This window comes from Jaculus jaculus, chromosome 1, assembly GCF_020740685.1.
Source record: "Jaculus jaculus isolate mJacJac1 chromosome 1, mJacJac1.mat.Y.cur, whole genome shotgun sequence".
NCBI lineage: Eukaryota > Metazoa > Chordata > Mammalia > Rodentia > Dipodidae > Jaculus > Jaculus jaculus.
The window spans coordinates 298,491,005-298,512,956 of NC_059102.1; the positions used below are offsets into that span (position 1 = coordinate 298,491,005).

The 21,952-nt window shown below is 42.0% G+C and overlaps 1 protein-coding gene across 1 annotated transcript in view; it reads right to left on the minus strand.

Annotated features, from left to right (window-relative positions):
• Window positions 1-21,717, minus strand: part of Soat1 (sterol O-acyltransferase 1) — a 70,288-nt gene extending 48,571 nt beyond the window's left edge. The window contains exons 1-2 of the mRNA XM_045137049.1: window positions 21,593-21,717; window positions 10,070-10,195 (exon numbers count right to left, since the gene is read on the minus strand). Coding sequence (XP_044992984.1) covers window positions 10,070-10,187 — 118 coding nt within the window. The 5' untranslated portion in view covers window positions 10,188-10,195; window positions 21,593-21,717. The remainder of the gene's footprint in view (window positions 1-10,069; window positions 10,196-21,592) is intronic.
• Window positions 21,718-21,952: the final 235 nt, after the last annotated feature.

A 21,952-nucleotide genomic window follows, 5' to 3' on the forward strand; every position in this document is an offset into this window, starting at 1 on the left:
GTCAAAAAATGGGCTATGGAGCTAAATAGAGAGCTCTCAAAGGAAGAAATATGAATGGCATATAAGCATCTAAAAAAATGTTCTACATCACTAGTCATCAGGGAAATGCAGATTAAAACTACATTGAGATTCCATCTCACTCCTGTCAGATTGGCCACCATCATGAAAACAAATGATCATAAATGTTGGCGGGGATGTGGAAAAAAGGAACCCTTCTACACTGCTGGTGGGAATGCAATCTGGTCCAGCCATTGTGGAAAACAGTGTGGAGGTTCCTAAAACAGCTAAAGATTGATCTACCATATGACCCAGCTATAGCACTCCTAGGCATATATCCAAAGGACACATCTCATTTCCTTAGAAGTACGTGCTCAACCATGTTTATTGCTGCTCAATTTATAATAGCTGGGAAATGGAACCAGCCTAGATGTCCCTCAACAGATGAGTGGATAATGAAAATGTGGCACATTTATACAATGGAGTTCTACTCAGCGGTAAAGAAAAATGAAGTTATGAAATTTGCTGAAAAATGGATGGACCTGGAAAGTAGTATACTAAGTGAGGTAACCCAGGCCCAGAAAGCCAAGCGCCACATGTTCTCTCTCATATGTGGATCCTAGCTACAGATGATTGGGCTTCTGCGTGAGAATGAAAATACTTAGTAGCAGAGGCCAGTAAGTTAAAAAGGAGACATAAAGGGAAGAGGAAGGAAGGGAGGAGGATACTTAATAGGTTAATATTGTATATATGTAATTACAATGATTGTAATGGGGAGGTAATATGATGGAGAATGGAATTTCAAATGCGAAAATGTGGGGGTGGGGAGGGAGGGAATTACCATGGGATATATTTTATAATCATGGAAAATGTTAATAAAAATAAAAAAAAATAAAAAAAGAATGTTTTCCGGCCGAGTGTGATGGTTGATGCATGCCTCTAATCCTAGCCCTCAGGAGGCAGAGGTAAGAAGAGCGCTGAGACCACCCTGAGACTACATAGTGAATTCCAGGTCAGCCTGGGCTAGAGCAAGGCCCTATCTCGAAGGAAAAAAAAAACGTTTCCCATTCCTCAAAACAATAGTTTCAAACCTTTTCCATCTTCAAGTTCATCTCTACATCAAACAACTGTTGGTATCAAACCCTTAAATGATTTCTTTCATCCATTTTTGGAGGAAGGAGAGAAGGGTAAGGATCTGCTATGTATGTATCTGTAGCTGGTACTAGCAACCCTCCTGCCTCAGTCTCCAAGTGTTGGGATGACAGGCATGTTTACCACACCCAAATCTTCTAACTTTAGTTTTGCTTTTTACTCTTTAATGCACGCCAGCATTTCTGTGTCAGAGGAAAGGAGGGCTCACCTTTTTAAGATTAACTTTTCAAGCTAGTGTCATGATCCTTGCTATAACTTTTTATAAGATCTAAATGTGCCATGTCATTTACAGTGTCCATATTTACATTCACCACCAAATTTATCTCTAAAAATTGTTTCTGATACTATGTAATGGTTGTCATCTGTGGGACTATATGAGCCTATAAATGCCAGCAATCAGAAAACTAAGGCAAGATAATGAGTTTGAGGCTAGTCTGGGCTACATAGTAAAACTGTATCTCAACAAACAAACAAAAAATCTGTAGTTCTAACATGTCAATTTCACATATTTAATGTTTAAAAATATGTAATTGAGGGGCTGAAGAGGTAGCTTATCAGTTAAAAGCACTTCCTTGCAAAATCTGAAGTCTGTATTCAATTCTGTAGTACCCACATACAGCCAAATGCACAAAGTGGCATATGCATCTGGAGTCATGCACTTGCAAGAGGCTCTGGTGCTCTCTCTCTCTCTCTCTCTCTTCCTACTGCATGAAAATAAGTAAAGATATTAAAAAATAAAAAGTATGCAACTGAGCCAGGTGTGGTAGCACACACCTTTAATCCCAGCACTTGGGAAGCAGAAGTAGGAAGACTGCCATAAGTCTGAGGCCACCCTGAGACTATAGAGTGAATTCCAGGTCAGCCTGGGCTACAGTGAGACCTCACCTCGAAAATAAAATAAAATAAAATAAAATAAAATAAAATAAAATAAAATTGCATCCAGGTATAGTGACATACACCTATAATTCCAGCACCTGGTAGGCAAAAGCAGGAGGACTGCCACAAGATTAAGGGCACCATATGCAGCAAGTTCCAGGCCAGCCAAGGCTACAGAAGTATAGCAGGTGGCTTGGTCCAGGCACTGGATGAAGTGTTCAAGAAAGATATTTCTGGACTGGAGAGATGGCTTAGTGATTAAAATGTTTTTCCTGCAAAGCCAAAGGACCCAGGCTTGATTTCCCAGAATCTACATAAGCCAGTTGTACAAGGTGGTACACACATCTGGAGTTCATTTGCAGGGCTGAAGGCCCTGGCTTGCCCATTCTCTCTCTGTCTGCCTCTTCTCTCTCCCCCTCCCCATGTAAATAAATAAAGTAAAGTAAAAATTAAAAGACAGACAGACAGACATTCTGGTGCCTGGGAGCAGAGCTCATCAACTGAGAGCAGCCAAGTGACTGGAGTTTGACCGCCTGAGCATGAGGTCACTGGGTAGAGCACCCTCTGAAGACATCTACCTGCAGTGAGGTTCACTGCTGTCATGTGAAAGCCCTGAAATCAAAGCAAAACAACTTGACACTCTTACAGTGGGGTCATTAATGCTTAGTGGGTTTTGAAAGCACAAATACAGATCTGCCTGTACAGATCCTGGTACTATGCTTGCTTCCCCTACTCCCAAACACTGAGGAGACACCCTCCAACTGGAACATTAGCTATCCAAGGGGTTACAAATTGGAAGAAACCACATACCCATCCGTGAAGGCAAAGTTACGCATGGCCAGCAGAGGCCTCTGGTATGCAAAGTAAAGAAAGGCGGTTCCGACATATACCACACGCTTGTCCAATATGGGCTCATTACCAGCATAAGTCCACAAATTCAACCGACCCTCCTTCTGCCAATGCATAACACCTTGGTAGCCTATAATTTTTAAGGGCCCAATAAGTAATATTTCATCAACTTTTTGTTAAACTATTGCATTTTTTATTTTTACTTATTGGAGAGAAAGAGGCAGAAAGAGAGAGAATGGGCGTGACAGGGATGGAATGGAATGCCAGCCACTGCAAACAAACTCCAGGCACATGCACCACCTTGTGCATCTGGCTGATGTGGGTCCTGGGGAATCGAACCTGGGTTCTTTGGCTTTGCAGGCAAGTACCTTAACCACTAAGCCATCCTTCCAGCCCTCATCATTATTTTTCTTTCTTTCTATCTCTTTTTTGTTTGTCCCTTGCTGAGAGCTGAGACTTTTTAAAGACAGGATCTTGGCTCTCTGGTCTAGATTATTCTCAAATTCAAGGCACTATTTCTGCCTCAGCCTCCCAAGTGTTTGAATTATAAGTATGTACCCTGACACCCACCTTACAATCCTTTTAGTAGTATTCATACTTTATCATACTTCTTTTTGTATTTTGTTTTGCTTTTGTTTTTTGAGATAGATTCTCACATAGCCCATGTTGGCCTTGAACTCCCTATGCCACCAAGAATGTCCTAAAACTCCTGATCCTCCTACTTCTACCTCCCAAGTGCTGGGATTGAAGGCTACAATTTTAATTCATTTTTATTTGTTTAATTATTTGCAGGGAGAGAATGGGCGCACCAGAGCCTCTTTTACCACTGTAAATGAACTCCAGATCCATGCTCCACCTTGTGCATCTGGTTTATGTGGGTCCTGGGGAATCGAACCTCAGTCTTTTGGCTTTGTAGGCAAGCACTTTAACTGTTAAACCACTTCTCCAGCCTTGAATTATAATTTTTAAAAATAAAGTACATATCATAAATCAAATAATTTACTCTGTACAACCCAGTAAAAAAAGTATGACAGTTCACATTTCATTTTTATTACTTTTTTAATGTTTGCAGCGTGGGTGTGTGCATGTATTTGCATGTTCAAATGTGTATGTGTATGTGTCTGTGCATGTGCAAATATGGGGGTCACATGTCAACATCCAGTGTCTCCCTCAGTCACTGTCCACCTTATTTTTTTGAGACAGGTCTCGCATTAAACCTGGAGCTAAGGTTCAGCTAGGGTAGCTGGCTAACAATGTTTTGGGGATCCTCCTATTTCCATCTCCCTAACCCATACAAACCATTTATATCTTTAAAATAATCTGATTTGGGCCTAAAAAAAGACATGTCTTCTGACCTTTAGTCACACAGTATTTTAACAAAATTAAGGAAGCCACTTATAGTGACTATGTTCCTAAAGATGACTAAGGAGGGCTATGCAGTGACTAATGACCCTTCTTTTTTTTCAGGTTTCAGTTCTTTTAAAAATTTTCTTTGCTTGTGCAAGTACAGATTAGCTAATACATAGGCATTGATTGCCTACATAACTCCAAATGGATTTCAAAATTCTGATTATTTTCTGTAACATTCTCACTGACCCTTTCTTTTGGGTTTTTTTTTTCTACAAGCACATGAGGAGATGTCTCATCTCATTATCACAGAAATGTAGTTCAAAGCCACAATAAGTTATCACTTCACATACACTAGAATTGTTATCAGTGAAAGACAGACAAGTATTGCTGAGGATGGGGAGAAATCAGAACCTACATACACTGCTGGAGGGAATGTAAAATGGCATAGCTGCTTGGGAAAATTCGACAGTTTCTAAATAGTTTAAACAGATGATCCTGACTCAGTATTTCTACTTCTTGGTATTACATATACACAAAGGATTGGAAATGTGTTTACATAAAATTCATACACAATTTTTACAGTAGTATTATTCATAACAGCTAAAAATTGCAACTAACAAACCAACCAGAATGTCAACTGATGAATAAACAAAATGTGGCATATACAAGTAATAGAATATTGTTCAGCTACTAAAAAAAAAATTGAAATACCTTCTGCTGAGTAAAAGCAACAAGATATGGTTTCCTTTATATGAACAAGCAAATTCTAAGGAATGGGAAGAACCAGTCATGAAGGCACACACTGCTATAATCCCAGCACTGGGAGGGCTGAAGCAGAAGATAGAAGGCCGAGGTTGCATTTGAGATTTTACCTCAAAGACAAAACAGCAGCAAAGTGAGATGAAGTAGATAAATGGTTTCTTGAGGCTGAGAGAAGGAAGGAATGGGGCATAACTTTTTAAGTAAGGGTTTCTTTTGTAGGTAATAAAAATGTTGTGGAATTAAACTGTGATGTTGGTTCTAAATCCCTGTGAATATACTGGCAAACCAATTAATAGCAGACTTTAAAATGCTTAATTTCAGGGACTGGGAAAATGACTAATCAGTTAAAGACACTTACAAAGTCTACGGGCCAGGTCCAACTCCCAAGCCACCCACAGACCCAATGCAAAAAAAAGTGACACAGCATCTAGCACTTATTTGCAGCAGCAAGAGGCCCTGGTGCACACACATACAATAAATAAATTATTTATTTACTTATTTACTGGGGGAGGAGAATGGGCACACTAGGGCTTCTAGCCACTACAAACAAACTCCAGAGACATGTGCTACCATGTGCATGTGGCTTTACATGGGTAATGGGGAACTGAATCTGTTCTTCGCAGGCAAACCCCTCAACCACTAAGCCGTTTCTCCAGCCCTAAAGAAAAATTTTAAATGCTCATTGTTATACTATGTGAACTATAATCTAACAAAATTTCTCTAAACCTTACCCTCTGGTCTATGGATATCAATACAGTGAAATTCACAAGATAAAAATCCAAGTACTGGAGAAACGGCTCAGTTGTTAAAGGTACTTGCTTGCAAAGCCTGTGGCCCAGGTTCAATTTACCAGTACCCATGGAAAACCAGATGCACAAAGTGACAACTCATTTGGAGTTCATTTGCAGTGGCAAGAGACCCAGTGAAGCCATTATCTATCTCCCTTTCTTTCTCTCTCTTTACTTGTAAATAAATAAAAAATATTAAAAAGAGAGAGAGAGAGAGAGACATCCCAGAATTCTAATATCATACTGGTGTGCTGGCTGAGAAAGCGGAGGTGTCTTCCTCACATGGCAGGAGGCATGATTTGCTCTAGCCTTCTCTGCAATTCCCTTCCATCTGGGGATCATCTGAACTTGGGAGATGGCAGCATAGGAAAATGGCATAGATGGTAGATTTGAGAAACTTTGTTTTCTCTTTCTGCTTCCTTATAAATACAATAGCAAAATATAAATGTTTGGCATGGACTGTTGACTAAACTTGTCAGGATGTATTCTGTGTTTGCTCTATGGAACATTGATTGAATTGTAAATATTATTTATTTGAAAGAGAAAGTAGGAGCACCAGGGCTCTAGTCACTGCAAACAAACTCCAAATGCACGTACCACCTTGTGCATCCAGCTTCACATGGGTACTGGGGAATTGAACCTGGGTCCTTTGGCTTTGCTGGCAAGTACCTTAACCACTAAGCCATCTCTCCAGCCCTTAACTATGCTTTAAATGCTAATGCTCAGTCTAGTCTGTGGGGAGAATGCAGATTTCACCTGCAATTGCTGTGCTGGGTGTGTGCCGGTAGACTATTTTAGGACTGATTCAGGCCACATGATGGGGGTACCCTAGGGGGTGCCTGGATTCACAAAGCTACAATCCAGGCTAGGCCACAGTGGCATGGTGGTGACAAGGAGAGGCCCACCTGTCAAGCAAATGCAGCACATGGCTGTGATTACTGGGTGGCCAGACACAAGCAGCAGAAGCAAGTACATAATTGGGCAGGAAGCTAGGAGACTTATTAGCCTAATGTTTTCTGGTCTGCCTTTTTAGATTTTTTTCCATGTGGGAACTGAAAAGATTACTCAATGGTTAGGGATGCTTGCTAGTGACCACTGTCTGTCTGATGTTTTTCTGTTCTGTCTTTTTGTTTTATAAGGAATAGAATGTTCTGTATTTTTTGGTTTCTGTATTACATGTGGTGAATTACAGTCGTAATTCAGGGAGCTGGACAGATTGAATGGCGAATTCACCCAGGGCCATCATGCTTGCATTCTATCTACTCCAGGTTTTTTGTTTTTTTTTTTTTCATGTTTGCTAGTACTGCTTTAATGTGTGGCTAATGTACCAGGAAGACACAAGATCACCGGGTATTATTTAGAGTCACATGATAAGGAACTAAATCCACAGACTCTAGACTTCTACAGGGTCCTGTTAGTAAGGAAATCTATAGACTCCAGGCTTCCCTGGAAGTACAATCTATAAAGTACTATATGTGCAGACAGACTCTCTTTGCTCTAAAATGCTATGCCACCTCATCACCCTTGGCTACCATGGGACCACTTGTACTGACCTCCAAATGGGAGATAGGATCACAAGGTTCCAAGGCAATTGTTTTAAGGTTCAACTGTGCCAATAAGTATAGGGGATTATTGGGAGTCATAGAATTCTGCCAGGTGCTGTGGCTTACACCTTTAATCCCAGGCGCTTGAGAGGCAAAACAGAATGACCAGTTTGTCTCTGGGCAATGACAAGACTTCTTAATACTTGATGCTGCAAGTTATCTTTGGAGACACTTCTCATGATGTCTTAAAACAGAATGTTTCCCAGCACTCAGGAGGCAGAGGTAGGATTGCCATAAGTTTGAGGGCCACCCTGAGACTACATAGTGAATTCCAGATCAACCTGGGCTACAGCAAGACCCTACCAAAAAACAACACAAACAAAAGAAGAAGAAGAAGAAGAATGTTGTTTTCTACGTAGCCTAAAAGCTGACCTGGAACTTATTCTGTAGTACCAGGCTGGCCTTGAACTCACACTAATCCTCCTACCTCTGCCTCCTGAGTGCTGGGATTAAAAGCATGCATCACCACGCCAGGCCATACTGGCTTTTTTCTTTTTAACAAAACCACATCCAGGTGTTTTTTGTTTTGTTTTGTTTTTTTTAAAAAAAAAAAAAGCTTTATGTGGATCCTGGGGAATTGAGCCTAGGTCCTTTATCTCCAGGTTTATTAACATCAATCCGTCCGTCCGTCCATCCGTGTGTGTGTGTGTGTGTGTGTGTGTGTGTGTGTGTGTGTGTGTTTCTATTTTTAGATATGGTTTATCAAATCTAGACAAGACTAGATGCACAAGTTGGTGCATGTGTCTGGGGTTCATGAGTTCTTTTGCAGTGGCTAGAGGCCCTGGCATACTCATTCTCTCTGCCTCTTTCTCTGTCTCTCAAATTAATAAAATATATTTTAAAAAAAAAAAAAAGAAAGAAAAAGAGGGCTGAGGAGATTGCTTAGTGGTTAAAGGTGCTTGTTTGCAAAGCCAGCCTGCCTGCCTGTCTGCCTGGGCTCAATTCCCCAGTACTCACATAAAGCAAGATGCACAAAGTGGAGCATGTGTCTAGAATTTGTGTGCAGCAACAAGAGGCCTGGCTTACCCATATCTTACTCACTGTCACTCTTCACTCTCCCCTTAGTCTCCACTCATAAATAAGTAAAAATATATTTTTTAAATGAGTCTGGGGTACTGGGGAGATGGTGCAGTTGGTAAAATGCTTACTATGTAAGCATGAGAATATGAGCTTGATCCCCAGAACCCACAGAAAAATGTTAGGAGTAATGGCACATTCTTATACTCCCAGAAGTGGGGAATTAGAGATAGAACTGTTAGCCAATGTAGCCTAATTGAGAAGCTCCAGGCCAATGGACTGTGTTCCCAAGGAATGACAACCAAAGATGTCCTCTGACCTCCACAAATACAAATGTGCACCCTACACACATACACACACACAAACACACATATAAAAAAATTGTCAATAAACTTCATTACAATAAACTTTAAGCAGCAACATTGACATTCCTGATAAGATTCAGCCACTGATACCTACCAGCCTGGGTTCAATTCCTCATTACCCACATACAGCCAGACACACAAACTGATGCATGCATTGGAGTCTATTTACAGTGGCAGGAGGCCCTGGTGAGCTCATTCTCATATTCTCTCTCTCTTTGCTTGCAAAAAAATAATGTGTGTGTGTGTGTGTGTGTGTGTATGTGCACGCGCGTGCACAGGAAACCAGAATGTTTCTTATAAAAATAAGTTTTAGATGAAAAAAAAGAAGCTTCAGGATGGCAAAGATAACCTGACTCGGAAAAGTTCCACACCTGCTTGTTAAGCAAATAAGCCTCAAGTTTCAAAAACCTATTGAATCAAACTCTAAACAAATGTCATTGCAAAAATAAATATCCTGATGCAATAGATGACATCAATTAGAGTTGCAATTACAAATCTACCATTCATAGCATAAGCTTTGACCTTTACAAGTACTATGCCCTACACTTCTGCACTAAGCAAACTAATAAAACTCCCTAAACTTTCCCTCTCTCCTGGGTTTATAGAGCAGCTCAAACCTAGATTACATATCCTGCTAGTTACTCAATTTTTCTTCATTATAATTCTTATTAATTAGTAAATAATCCAATTTATGTATGGGGGGCATACTGGGGATCAGACCCAGGGCCTCACTAAACTAGTCCCTAGCTCTAAATGTGATTTTGAGGACCTTGTCATTTACTTAGCTTGGAATTAGATAAATATAAACATACCACTACTGGTCACTACCGTAGCCCCAGTATCTAATAGGCTACTTCAATAATTACTGGTGGGCTATGCTGGCTGAATGTAAAACGGTGCTTAAAATATAGCAGACACTCAACAAGTATTCACTGAATTAAGAACTTATTCTCTAAATAATTTGTTACCAGATATATAAAACTATCAATATTCATATTAATCAAATACAGCAAGCCCTATTCTAGACCACTGAACTTCTTCTCAAGCCATCTCAAAAATATAAAAACTTGGGCTAGAGAGATGGCTTAGCGGTTAAGGTGTTTGCCTGCAAAGCCAAAGGAAACTAGTTTGATTCCCTAAGACCCACGTAAGCCATATGCACAAGATGGTGCATGTATCTGGAGTTTGTTTGCAGTGGTTAGAGGCCCTGGAACATCCATTCTCTCTCTCTCTTTCTCTTTCTCTTTTGCTCTCTCAAATAAATAAATTAAATTAAAAAATTAATACACACACACACATAAACTCTCACCATTTCTATGTGACTCCTGGAACTCTTTTGTGTAACTTCTCTGGTCTTCATCTTGCTCATGATTTTCACTGGACTTTGACAGCCGGTTTCGCACAGACATCTTCTCTTCTCTCACCATCGAGTTGCCTAAGAAAGAAGATATAAAAACTCTGAACAAGAGCTAGGAATAGGGCTGGAGAGATGGCTTAGCCATTAGGGCAATTGTCTGTGAAGCCAAAGGACCCAGGTCCAACTCCCCAGTACCCATATAAGCATGATGCACAAAGTGGTGCATGTGTCTGGAGTTTGTTTGCAGTGGCTAGAGGCCCTGGCATGTCCATTCTCCCTCTCTTTCTATCTGCCCCTCTCTCCCTCTCAAATAAATAAATAAATAAATATTTTTTAAATACTTAAAAAAATTAAACTTTGAACTAAGTATCTGGCTTAGTTATTTTGCAGTAGAGACCCCAGAACTTTGAAAATGCTGGGACTGTGGAATGGCAGCTGAGGAGAGCAGCTGGCTTGGGATAGACTTTTTCCCCCTGGGCATGAGCAACCCAGCTAGAGGGGCAGAATTGGAACCTCAGAGACTTCATCATGGGTTCTACATGCCAGACATGTAGCTGCAGGATTTGGTATTTGCCTTAGTTGTTTCAGACCTTGCACTGGCTCAATCTGTTCTTTCTATGCCTTCTGCAATGGGAATGTTTATTCTTTGTCATTATGTGTATTTAACTTGTGTTTTGATTTTGCAAGCTCACAGGAGATTTTGAACTATGGGAATGTTTGAATAGTGTTGGGACTATTAAGTACTATTGAGTCCTTTAAAGTTAGGCAGAATGCATTTTAAATCTTGGGATGTTATGAGTCTATGGAAGAGAGGGGTAAAATGGTGGATGCCCCCCATAAACTCATGTGTTCTGAACGCTTGGTCCCCATCAGGTGGCAATTTGGGAAGTGGAGCCTTGCTGGAGAAGGTGTGTGACTGGGGTGGGCTTTGAGGTATTATAGCCTAGCTTCCCCCTTGCCAAAGTTCTCTGGCTACTGTTGTCCACCTGATGGTGGTCACCTACTGTGGCAAGATTATGATGTATAGCCTCTGCTCTACCATCTTTTCCAGCCACCATGAAACTTCCCCTTGAGAATGTAAACCAAAACTAACCTTTTCCTGACATCAGCTGCTTTCAGTTGGTGATTTTGTCCCAGCAACACAAAGGTAACTACAACCCCTGGTTTCAAAGTCACTTTTTAGATATAGGCCATTCTTAAAAAACAAGTTAGGGCTAGATGGGTAGCTCAGTGGTTAAAGACAATTGCTTGCAAAGCCTAATAATTCAGGTACAATACCCCAGAACTCATGTAATACTAGATGCAAAAAGTGGTACATGCATCCGGAGTTCATTTGCAGTGGCAAGAGAACGTGCCCATTACCATCCCCTTCACTGCTTGCAAATAAATAAATTAAATTAAAAAAAAAAAGTTAGTAGAACAAACAAGGCAGTGAACACACAAAAACTTAAAATGGCCTGCCTATAATCCCAGTACTCAGGAGCCAGATACAGGGGATCCCTGTGGCAATATGGCTGGCTAGATTAGCTAAACTGGAAAGCTCTGGGTTCAAGTGAGAGACCCTGCCTCAGTAAAATAAAGGAAAGACTAGTCAAGAAAGACACTCAATCTCAACCTCTAGCCTCCCCACATATATATATACCCAAACCCACATAAACAGCAAAAGGTAATTATGAAGATATATGATAAGACTAGTCCTTTAAATCCTAGTCAGAGTAACTCAACCTTGTAGCAAGCATCATTTAGCCATTCCACATGTCAGACTGCAACTGAACAAGCCATCCTTCCCACAGTTGAGCAGTTTGCCAAGACCAGCAGAAACCTTGAAAAGGGCAAGGACAGAGTGCACATAACAAATAACTTCCATACAGTACAATTTTGTAAGTGCCTTATAAGGTCTGAGCCTATAATCACCCCTACTGGTTTTTTTTGTTGTTGTTGTTTTTTGTTTTTTTTTTTTTTTTTTTGGTTTTTCAAGGTAGGGTCTCACTCTGGTCCAGGCTGACCTGGAATTAACTCTGTAGTCTCAGAGTGGCCTCGAACTCATGGCGATCCTCCTACCTCTGCCTCCCGAGTGCTGGGATTAAAGGCGTGCGCCACCACGCCCGGCTCCCCTACTGTTTTAACATCACGGTTTTGTGTATGCCTTATAGTGTGTGTGCCTGCAGTTACATCTACTGCTTTAGCATTCAGAAGCACTCTGAGGCAAGGTGTGCACTAAGTCTGTTGAATACTTACAGCCATATAAAGTAGCTCAATAAGGAGGAAGAGATATGTATCTATCTATATCTATAGTGTCGATATTCTGGGAAAGGGATTTATACCCAAGTCAAAATAGTGTGATGGCTCAAGATTTCAAGATATTTAGAACAAAGCCAAGCATGGTGGCACACACCTATAAGCCCAGGACTCAGGAGACAGAGGCATGAGGATCGTCACAAGTTCCAGGCCAGCCTGGTTGATCAATATAGATCAATACAGTAAGTTCCAAGCTAGTCAGAGTTTATACAGCAAGACCTATCTCAAAAAAAAAAAAGTTACTTAGGACAATGTACACTTATTTCCACGTCTGTGATTAACAAAAACTTTGTAAAACAAATAAAGGGACTACTGAAATAAGTAAAGCAATGACAGTCACACACTTTAGCAAGGGGGGGATGTTTGATTTCTCGCAGTCTGGACGATATATATATTCCTTCTGCATCCAGACATGATGATTACATGGTCTTGTTTTGTTGTGACCCACCAAAGTCACCAAATGGTGTTGTCTCATGTTGATGGTAAGAACAACTTGTTCAACAGAAGACTGTCAAGAGGATCCAGCAGTAAGTGGAGGTTGGCTGGCTGCCACACCATTGCTGATAAGAGTGCCATGGCCACTCCAGAATGCTAGAAGCTGCTGTTCTTCTCGATACAGTGATTACCACAGAGCCAAAATCAAAGCCAGATTTAAACCTACATAATTTAGACACAAACTACAAATGCCACAAGTATACAAGTTTTGTTGTTGTTATTGTGACAAGGTCCCCTTGTAGCCCAGGCCTCAAACTTGCAAGCCTCTTGCCTTGGCCTCTCAAGTAATAGTAGAGAGGATTTCAAGCACTAAGAAACACAAGCAAAGTCAAATTTTAGATCAGAATCAAGTCAGTACAAAGTTTACAGAAGAGAATAAATGAAGTTTTCACTAATCTAAAGCGAAAAAAATAATGAGGTACCTATAACATCACATATTTTGGGGTAGAGCTGAAACTGAACCCAAGGGCTTGCTACTGCTAAGTATGCCTTCTTTACAGTATTTTTTTTTCCCCACGATTCTTTTTTTATTTATTTATTTATTTATTTTTGGTTCACTTATTTATTTATTTGAGAATGACAGATAGAGAGAGAAAGAGACAGAGAAAGAGAGATTGAGAATGGCGCACCAGGGCTTCCAGCTACTGCAAACAAACTCCAGACGCGTGCGCCCCCTTGTGCATCTGGCTAACGTGGGTCCTGGGGAACCGAGCCTCGAACCGGGGTCCTTTGGCTTCACAGGCAAGCGCTTAACCGCTAAGCCATCTCTCCAGCCCCTTTACAGTATTTTTTTTTTTTATGTGTAGCCCAGGCTGGCCTCGAACTCCTGATCCTCCTGCCTCTGCCTCTTCAGCAACATCCTACCGGCGTGCGCCACCACAACCGGCCCTTTACAGTATTTTTAAAGCTACATACATTTAAATGTTAAGATTATGGTCTTCTCAAGTTTTATATTAAAATATCCTTTTGTATATGGATGATGGAATGCAGTAAATGGGGGCTTGTCTGTCTCTTTGTGGGTATGGAACAGGATGCTTTTCAACTATCATTGAATGCCAAACAAAAATCTGAAAAAGATGCCTTCTAACTTTTTCTGAAATTACATAAATGAAACAGAGTTTCAGGACAGTAGTTGAACTTACCAAGTGGAAATTTTAGAAACCAGTAAGACCTGGTTCAAAGGAACCTAGAAACAATTTGGTCTGGGATACTGATAAAGATATACAAGTCATCTATGGGACTGGAGAGATGGCTCAGGGTGGTGCTTGCTTGCAAAGCCTGATGCCCTGGGTTCAATTCCCTAGTACCCATGTAAAACCAGATGCACAAAATGACATATGTATCTGGAGTTTGTTTGCAGCAGAATGTGGTCCTGGTGCCACCATTTACCCATTCCTCTCTCTCTGCTTACAAATAAATAAAAAATATTTTTAATATTTTAATTATTTATTTGAGAGAGAGAGGCAGATAGAAAGAAAATGGACATACTAGGGCCTCTAGCCACTGCAAACAAACTCCAAATGCATGCACCACCTTATGCATCTGGCTTATGTGGGTACTGGGGTATGGAACCAGAGTCCTTAGGTTTCCCAAGCAAGCGCCTTAACAGCTACACCATCATTCCAGCCCAATAATAAATAATTTTAAAAATTTAAAAATAAAAGTCATATTTGTCAAAGTCACAAAGGATGCCTGGGACAAGATGGCTCAGTAAAGTACTTTATCTGAGTTCATATTCCTAGACACAACATAAAATCCTTCTGTAAGGCTAGAGAGATGGCTTAGTGGTTAAGGTGCTTGCCTGCAAAGCCAAAAGACCTCAATTTGAGTCCCCAGGACCATGTAAGCCAGATGTTCAAGGTGCTGCATGCATCCAGAGCTTGTTTGCAGCAGCTGCAGGCCCTGGCATGCCTATTCTCTGTACCTGCCTCTTTTTCTCTTTCAAATAAATAAATAAAAATATTTTTGAAAAATCCTCCCACAATCCTAACACACAAAAGGCTAGATGGGAGGCAGAGACAGGAGAATTTCCTGGAAGCTCAGCTAGTCCGAACATAACAAAGAACAAAGACCTGGCCTCAAAGAAGGTGGAAGACTGAAAGTTGTGCTTGTATCTGCACAAATGTGCGGTGGCATTAACATACCTGCACTCACACATGTAAGCCTAACACATACAAATAACTGAGGTAGGGTTCCACTCTAGTCCAGGCTGACCTGGAGTGAACTCAGAGCGATCCTCCTACCTCTGCCTCCCAAGTGCTGGGATTAAAGGTGTGCCTTCTCCATTTTCGTTAATAGGACCAGCAGTTCTTTGACTTTTTTTTTTTTTTTTTTAATTTTAAGACTCACCCCTGATATACAACTTTCCCTCATCTAATCCCAGACAAGTTCATTTGACTCTAGCTTCATAGTGTATTTAATTCTAATCTTTGTTACTACAGTTTAAAACACCATTCAAAGCCCAGGCTTGTGTTTGTACTCCCAGCACTCAGATAAAAAGATAAGGGAGATCAGAAGGCTGAAACAGAACTGCTGTGAGCTTTCAGAAAGCCTGGGCTACATAGAGAGACACAAATAAATAAACTAACAGCATTCTTCACTAACTACTATACTAGTCTTCTAGTACGCTGTTCCTTCTAATCCTTTTTCCTACTTCTACCTCTTTCCCTTAAGCACAGCACCAGAATAATACTTTTTATTTTTATTTTTTTTAATTAATTATTTATTTATTTATTTATTTGAGAGCGACAGACACAGAAAGACAGATAGAGAGAAAGAGAGAGAATGGGCGCGCCAGGGCTTCCTGCCTCTGCAAACGAACTCCAGACGCGTGCGCCCCCTTGTGCATCTGGCTAACGTGGGACCTGCGGAACCGAGCCTCGAACCGGGGTCCTTAGGCTTCACAGGCAAGCGCTTAACCGCTAAGCCATCTCTCCAGCCCAGAATAATACTTTTTAAAAGGTAAGTCAGGCCGGGCCTGGTGGTGTACGCCTTTAATCCCTGCACTTGGGAGGCAGAGGTAGGAGGATCGTCGTGAGTTCGAGGCCACCTGAGACTACATAGTGAATTCCAGGTCAGCCTGAGCTAGAGTGAGACCCTACCTGGAAAAACCAAAAATAAAATAAAAAATAATAGAAGGTAAGTCAGGGCTTGTGAGTGTAGCTCAATGGTAGTACACCTGCCTAGCATGAAGGAGGCCCTGAGTTCAGTCCCCAGTCTCACAAAAAGAGTAAGAAAAGATCTTTAGAGTGACTTGAACTTATCTTTAGAAAGATTAACTCAGCACCAAAAGGAGGATGTGTGAAACACGAGACTGGAGGGATAGCAATGAGCTCACACACAAAACAAAAGAGTTCTGAAATAAGACTCAAACAACATGACTTTTTAAAAAAATGAAGTGGGCCGGGCATGGTGGCACACGCCTTTAATCCCAGCACTCGGGAGGCAGAGGTAGGAGGATTGCTGTGAGTTCAAGGCCACCCTGAGACTACAGAGTTAATTCCAGGTCAGCCTGGGCAAGAGCGAGACCCTACCTCAAAAAACCAAAAACAAAAAGAAGTGGGACCAGGCATGGTGACACGTACCTTTAAGCCCAGCACTTGGGAGGCTGAAGTAAGAGGATCGCTGTGAGTTGGAGATCAGCCTGAGACTACAGAGTGAATTCAGGTCAGCCTGGACTAGACTGAAAACCTACCTGGCAGGGCAGGGGGAAGAGAAATAAGTAAAAAAAAAAAAAAAAAAATTTAATGAAGTGGGAAAAGATAAGGGAGATCAGATAAATTTACAGAATTAACTTGAAGTGCTTCTGAGATATGCAGCTGGCAGGAGGCAGCTATTCAAGCAGATACCAAGTGAAATTGCTAGTGCATTAAGGCTACAGATGTCCATTATCCTAACTAATTACACAAAGAAGAGAAGGAAGAGTAGATAAGGTCAATATTATGTGCCTGTGGGCCAGCCAAGTGATTAAAACCAGCTAAATATGCATGTCTAGGCTGAAGATAGAGATCTAGATTCACCAGTACACTGACAGCAAGCCAAGGCGCACATTCAGGAAGTCTGTCAGGGAGGCTACCCAGGAAATAATTGAGCTAATATTTACATAGCATTTTAACCATCTGGGTAGTAGACACTCCTATCCCATTTTATAGGTGCTTATAGGTAATTTCCCTCACTATTATAGGACATTTTAAAAAGTAACTTTAAAAAGGAAAAACTGGGCTAGAGAGCTAACTTAGCAGTTAAAGTGTTTGCCCAAGAAGCCAAAGGACTCAGGTTTGATTCCCCAGGACCCACGTCAGCCAGATGCACAAAGGGCACATGCATCTAGAGTTAATTTGCAGTGGCTAGAGGCCCTGGCATACCCATTCTTTGTCTCTTCTCTCTGCTTGCAAATAAATAAGTAAATTTTTTTTAAAATGCAAACTCTTAAAAAAAAAAAAAAAAAAAGGAAAAGCTAAGCCAGGTGTAGTGGCACATGCCTTTAGTCCCAGCATTTGGGAGGCAGCAGTAGGAGGATTGTCACCGTGAGTTCAAGGCCAACCTAAGAGTACATAGTGAATTCCAGGTCAGCCTGAAGTAGAGTGAGTCCCTATAGCAGGGGAAAAGCAAACAAATAATGGATAACTAGAAGAGATTAAAGGATTACCAGAAGCAAGTAATGCCGGAAAATGAAGATTTGACAGTTTTTCTTTGAAAAAAAAGTTTTATTTTATTTATTAGAGAGAGATAGAAAAAGCCCAAGTACCAGGGCCTTCAGCCACTGTAAATGAACAACAGATGTATGTAACACCTTGTGCATCTGGCTTATGTGGGTCCTGGGGAATCGAACCTAGGTCCTTTGGCTTCACAGACAAATGTTTTAACCGCCAAGCCATCTCTCCAGCCCGACAAGAGTTTTTCTAATATCATGGAACAGTCAAGTGGAACACATACACACACACACACAAATGGAGGGTAGAACATGAGAGACATTTCACAATTTGGAGATATTAACAGAGATGATTTATTTAACTGCATGTACAGTTTGTTCAGGAAGGACAAACACAGTGGAGTTGGTTGCAAAATGAGCTGAGGAAGTGAAAACAGTGATCATAGGGCTCAAAAAGCTCAGCAGTGAAGAAATCGGGCTCTGGAGTTTACGAAGTCAGCACCACTTACAGTGCTGGGCACCACAGTAGTATACCACTACGTTTTACATTTACATTTCTTATTTGTTTTCCTGCTTTTGAGGTAGGGTCACTCTAGCCCAGGCTGACCTGAAATTCACTATGTAGTCTCAGGGTGGCCTCGAACTCACAGTCATCCTCCTACCTCTGCCTCCAGAGTGCTGGGATTGAAGGTGTGTGCCACCACACCCAGCTTGCTTTTCTTTTTATTATTTATTTACTTATTTATTGCTTTTCTTTTTAAAAACAAGGATTTCACTCTGTAGCTCAGGCTGGTCATGAACTCACAATAATTCTGTTTCAGCCTCCTAAGTACTGGGATTATACACATGAACCGCTATAGTGGGCTTTCCACTCAATTTTGAAAGATGCAAAAGATCTGTGAATACTAAGAAACTTGTTTCAGATCCCAAAGCCAGTTAGCGGCAATGAAAATATCTTCCTTTTAGATGACAAAGCAGACTGTATAGCTATTCTAAAGTGTAATACACTTGCTGCCTCTTCCACATCTGCCAGGGCCCAGAACTTGCACTAATCTTACTGGTAGCCTGACAACCAGCTCCTGGGTTATACTGGCAGACAGTGATCACGCAAAACAGAAATCCAGAGGCCATAAAAAATTCAACACTTGGGCTGGAGAGATGGCTTAGTGGGTTAAGGCTTTTGCCTGCAAAGACTAAGGACCCAGGCTCAACTTCCCAAAACCCACATAAGCCAGACGCACAAGGTCATACATGTGTACAAGGTAGCACAGACATCTGGAGTTTGACTGAGGTGGCTAGAGGTCCTGGCATGTGAATTCTCAATCTCTCTCTCTCTCTTCTATTAAAAAAAAAAAAAAAAAAAAAAAAGTACTCAACACTAAGTCAAACTGCCAATAGGCCTGCTGTGGCTCAGAACAGAAAGATTTAAGAGCTGAAGTGGGCAAGGAATACCCTGAGGCATGGTCTCCCCGCTACCTCACTGGGACTTACTGAGGCCTTTATGACCCCACAGGGAATCCCATAACCGCACTGAGGAGGGCCCCCAAGGGAAACAGGAATAGGGATAAGGGAGTAAAAAAGTATAATCTGGAGGCTGGGCATGGTGGCGCATGCTTTTAATTCCAGCACTTGGGAGGCAGAGGTAGGAGGATAGCCATGAGTTCAAGGCCACCCTGAGATGACAGAGTTAATTCCAGGTCAGCCTGGACCAGAGTGAGACCCTACCTCGAAAAACCAAAAAAAAAAAAAAATTACCTTTGAGAAACAAATGAATCTGTTGCAAAAAAGTGTCAACTTTAGCCTATCTGCAGTGTTCTTAATTAACAAAGATTTCAAAAGAACCTATAAAATGTATTACAAATAAATACTGGCTACTCCAGGTGAGTAATTTTGCTGCATCGCCCTGAGGTTCAGCAGGGGAAAAGATAAAACAATTACTAATTGAATTTGCAATCCAGTTGCAGATGTGGGTGCCTGCTCCTGTAATCTTGGCACTTGAAAGGTGGAAGCAGAAAGATTAAAAATTCAGGAACAGGCGGGAATGGTGGCACACACCTTTAATCCCAGGCAAAAGGAGGATGAACACTGTGAGTTTAAGGGCAGCCTGAGACTACATAGAGAATTCCAGGTCAGCCCGGGCTAGATCAAGATCCTACCTTGTAAAACAAACAAACAAAATTCCAAGATCATCCTCAACTACACTGCAAGTACTAAGCCAGTCTGTCTAAAAATATATATATATATTAACAATAAAAATAATAATTAACAGTCCAAAATATAAATCTTCCCTCTTTCCTCCAAAAAAGGCTTACCCTAATACCATGCCACATCTTTTATATATGTCTGACAGAACTGGGTCAATTAGCAGGACTGAAGAACATCAAAACATGGGCAAACTGGGCATGGTAGTGCACGCCTTTAATCCCAGCACTCTGGGAAGCAGAGGTAGGAAGATCATCGTGAGTTAGAGGCCATTCTGAGACTATATAGTGATTTCCAGGTCAGCCTGAGCTAGAGTGAGACAAACCAAAAAAAATAGACAAATTTCATTTTTATCTGTATGGTTAATAAAATTAATTTCAAGCAAGGAAAACCAGCAAGCCTTCTCTTTGATAGAAAAACAGGTACTTTCCCCCAGTTAATGTTTCTCATTCAAAAGTTTCTTTCCAAACAGGAGCATGGTGTCCCACACCTTTGGGCCCCAGCACTTGGGAGGAGGTTGAGGTAGGCGTTCAAAACCAGCCTAGGGCTACAGAGTGAATTCCAGGTCAACCTGGACTAGAATTAGGCCCTGCCTCCAAAAATAAATAAATATAAAGTTTCCTTACTCCCTCAGCCCTGGAAGTCATTAGTTCTTCTCATGGTGCAGGGTGCTGGGTCATAATCTGAGAAGAAACAGGCCCGACTAGCTCAGTGTTCATAAAATTTAATAGTGCAGAAAACAAAGCATCTGGTTAACCCAGCTCCTTACCTGCTACTAAGGAGAGAATACCTGGGAGGTGTCAGGGGATGAGTGGTTCTCAGAGAAAGTGACTGGGTGTAAAATTTGAGGAATGCTTAGGAGTTGGGGGAGGAGGGAGGACGGCCATTAAGAAGTGAAGGAAATGATCGTGGAGATAAGGAAGAGGAGATTTTCCAGGAACAAGAAATAACTTCAGTGTGGCTTAAACCCAAGAGAGAAAGAGCCTCCCGTGTGGCTGGAGATGAGAAGAAAGAGCTCTCTAGGTATTCTGGTCTTCCTCCTATGAGAATGTGAAACCTCTGATCAGTTCCAAACACGTGATGCACTGAGACATGCATTTCTCCACGATTACTCTGCTGACTGTTGCATGCATCAGAGCTCTATCCAGACCCACTCCTGTGCCGCCAGAGCACGCTTTCTCAAAGAAAAAGAAGTTCAAGTTGAATTCCGCATTGTAGGAAGCAAAATAAGTACTCTGAAAACAGTTCAAACAAGTGGCAGCTGCTTAAAGCGACCAGTGAACTTTTACATATATAGACAGATGCAGAAAATGAAGTTTACAGTTGCTTCCCACAAATAATTTCTAAATACAGATTATCACTTAAATTACGTAGCTACTGACATTTAAGGACAAAGACAGAAACTTTACACCCTGGTATTTTAAATACAAGATGTTGATTAAAGGTTTTGATGCCAGATAACACCCTCTTTCCCGTTGCACACTCCCCCCCCCCATCAGCAAAACTGACTTCCTGAGTCATTAAAAAATAAATAAATAAATGAAGTGACTTCCAATTCGTAACTTTCTTTGCTTTGAGAAAGGCCACATGACTTGGGGCACATCAAAGCACCTGATATGTAAAAAGGCTGCCCGGGAGGTAACTTTCCCGCCCACCCTTGCCCCAACTCCCGGGGACTAGCCGGGCCTCCCCCTTTCCCGGCAGGACAGCATGGTGACCAGGCCCGGCCCGGCCCGGCCCGCAGAGGCGTCGCGTTCCCCTTCCTCCCGGGTCTGAGGCAAGCGGACGTGGACGGGAAACGAGGAGGGCAGAGGAAGCACCGGCGTTACCTGCGGCCGGCCGGAGGGCAGCTGCGGAGGCCTCGGCGCAGGGCTGAGGCCGGCGGGCCGTCCCAGCGCGGCCCACCGAGACTAAGCAGAGGGAAAGACGTGGCCCGCGCTCGAAGCCCCGTAACACCGCCGGCCCCGCGGCTCAGGAAGATAAAGCGCCCTCCGCCCCCAACCTCCCAGCCAGCGGCTGCGTCAAGCGCACGGCCCTCGGGCTCGGGATTTCATTGGTGGCCCTGGCGCGCTCTGGCCCCGCCCACCGGCCCCGCCCCCGCCCGGGCTCGCTGGTACCCAGCGCGCGCTGGGCTGGGAGGCGCCAGCGCCCCGGCTCCCTTCCAGCCCGCCGAGCTTCTTTCTCAGGCC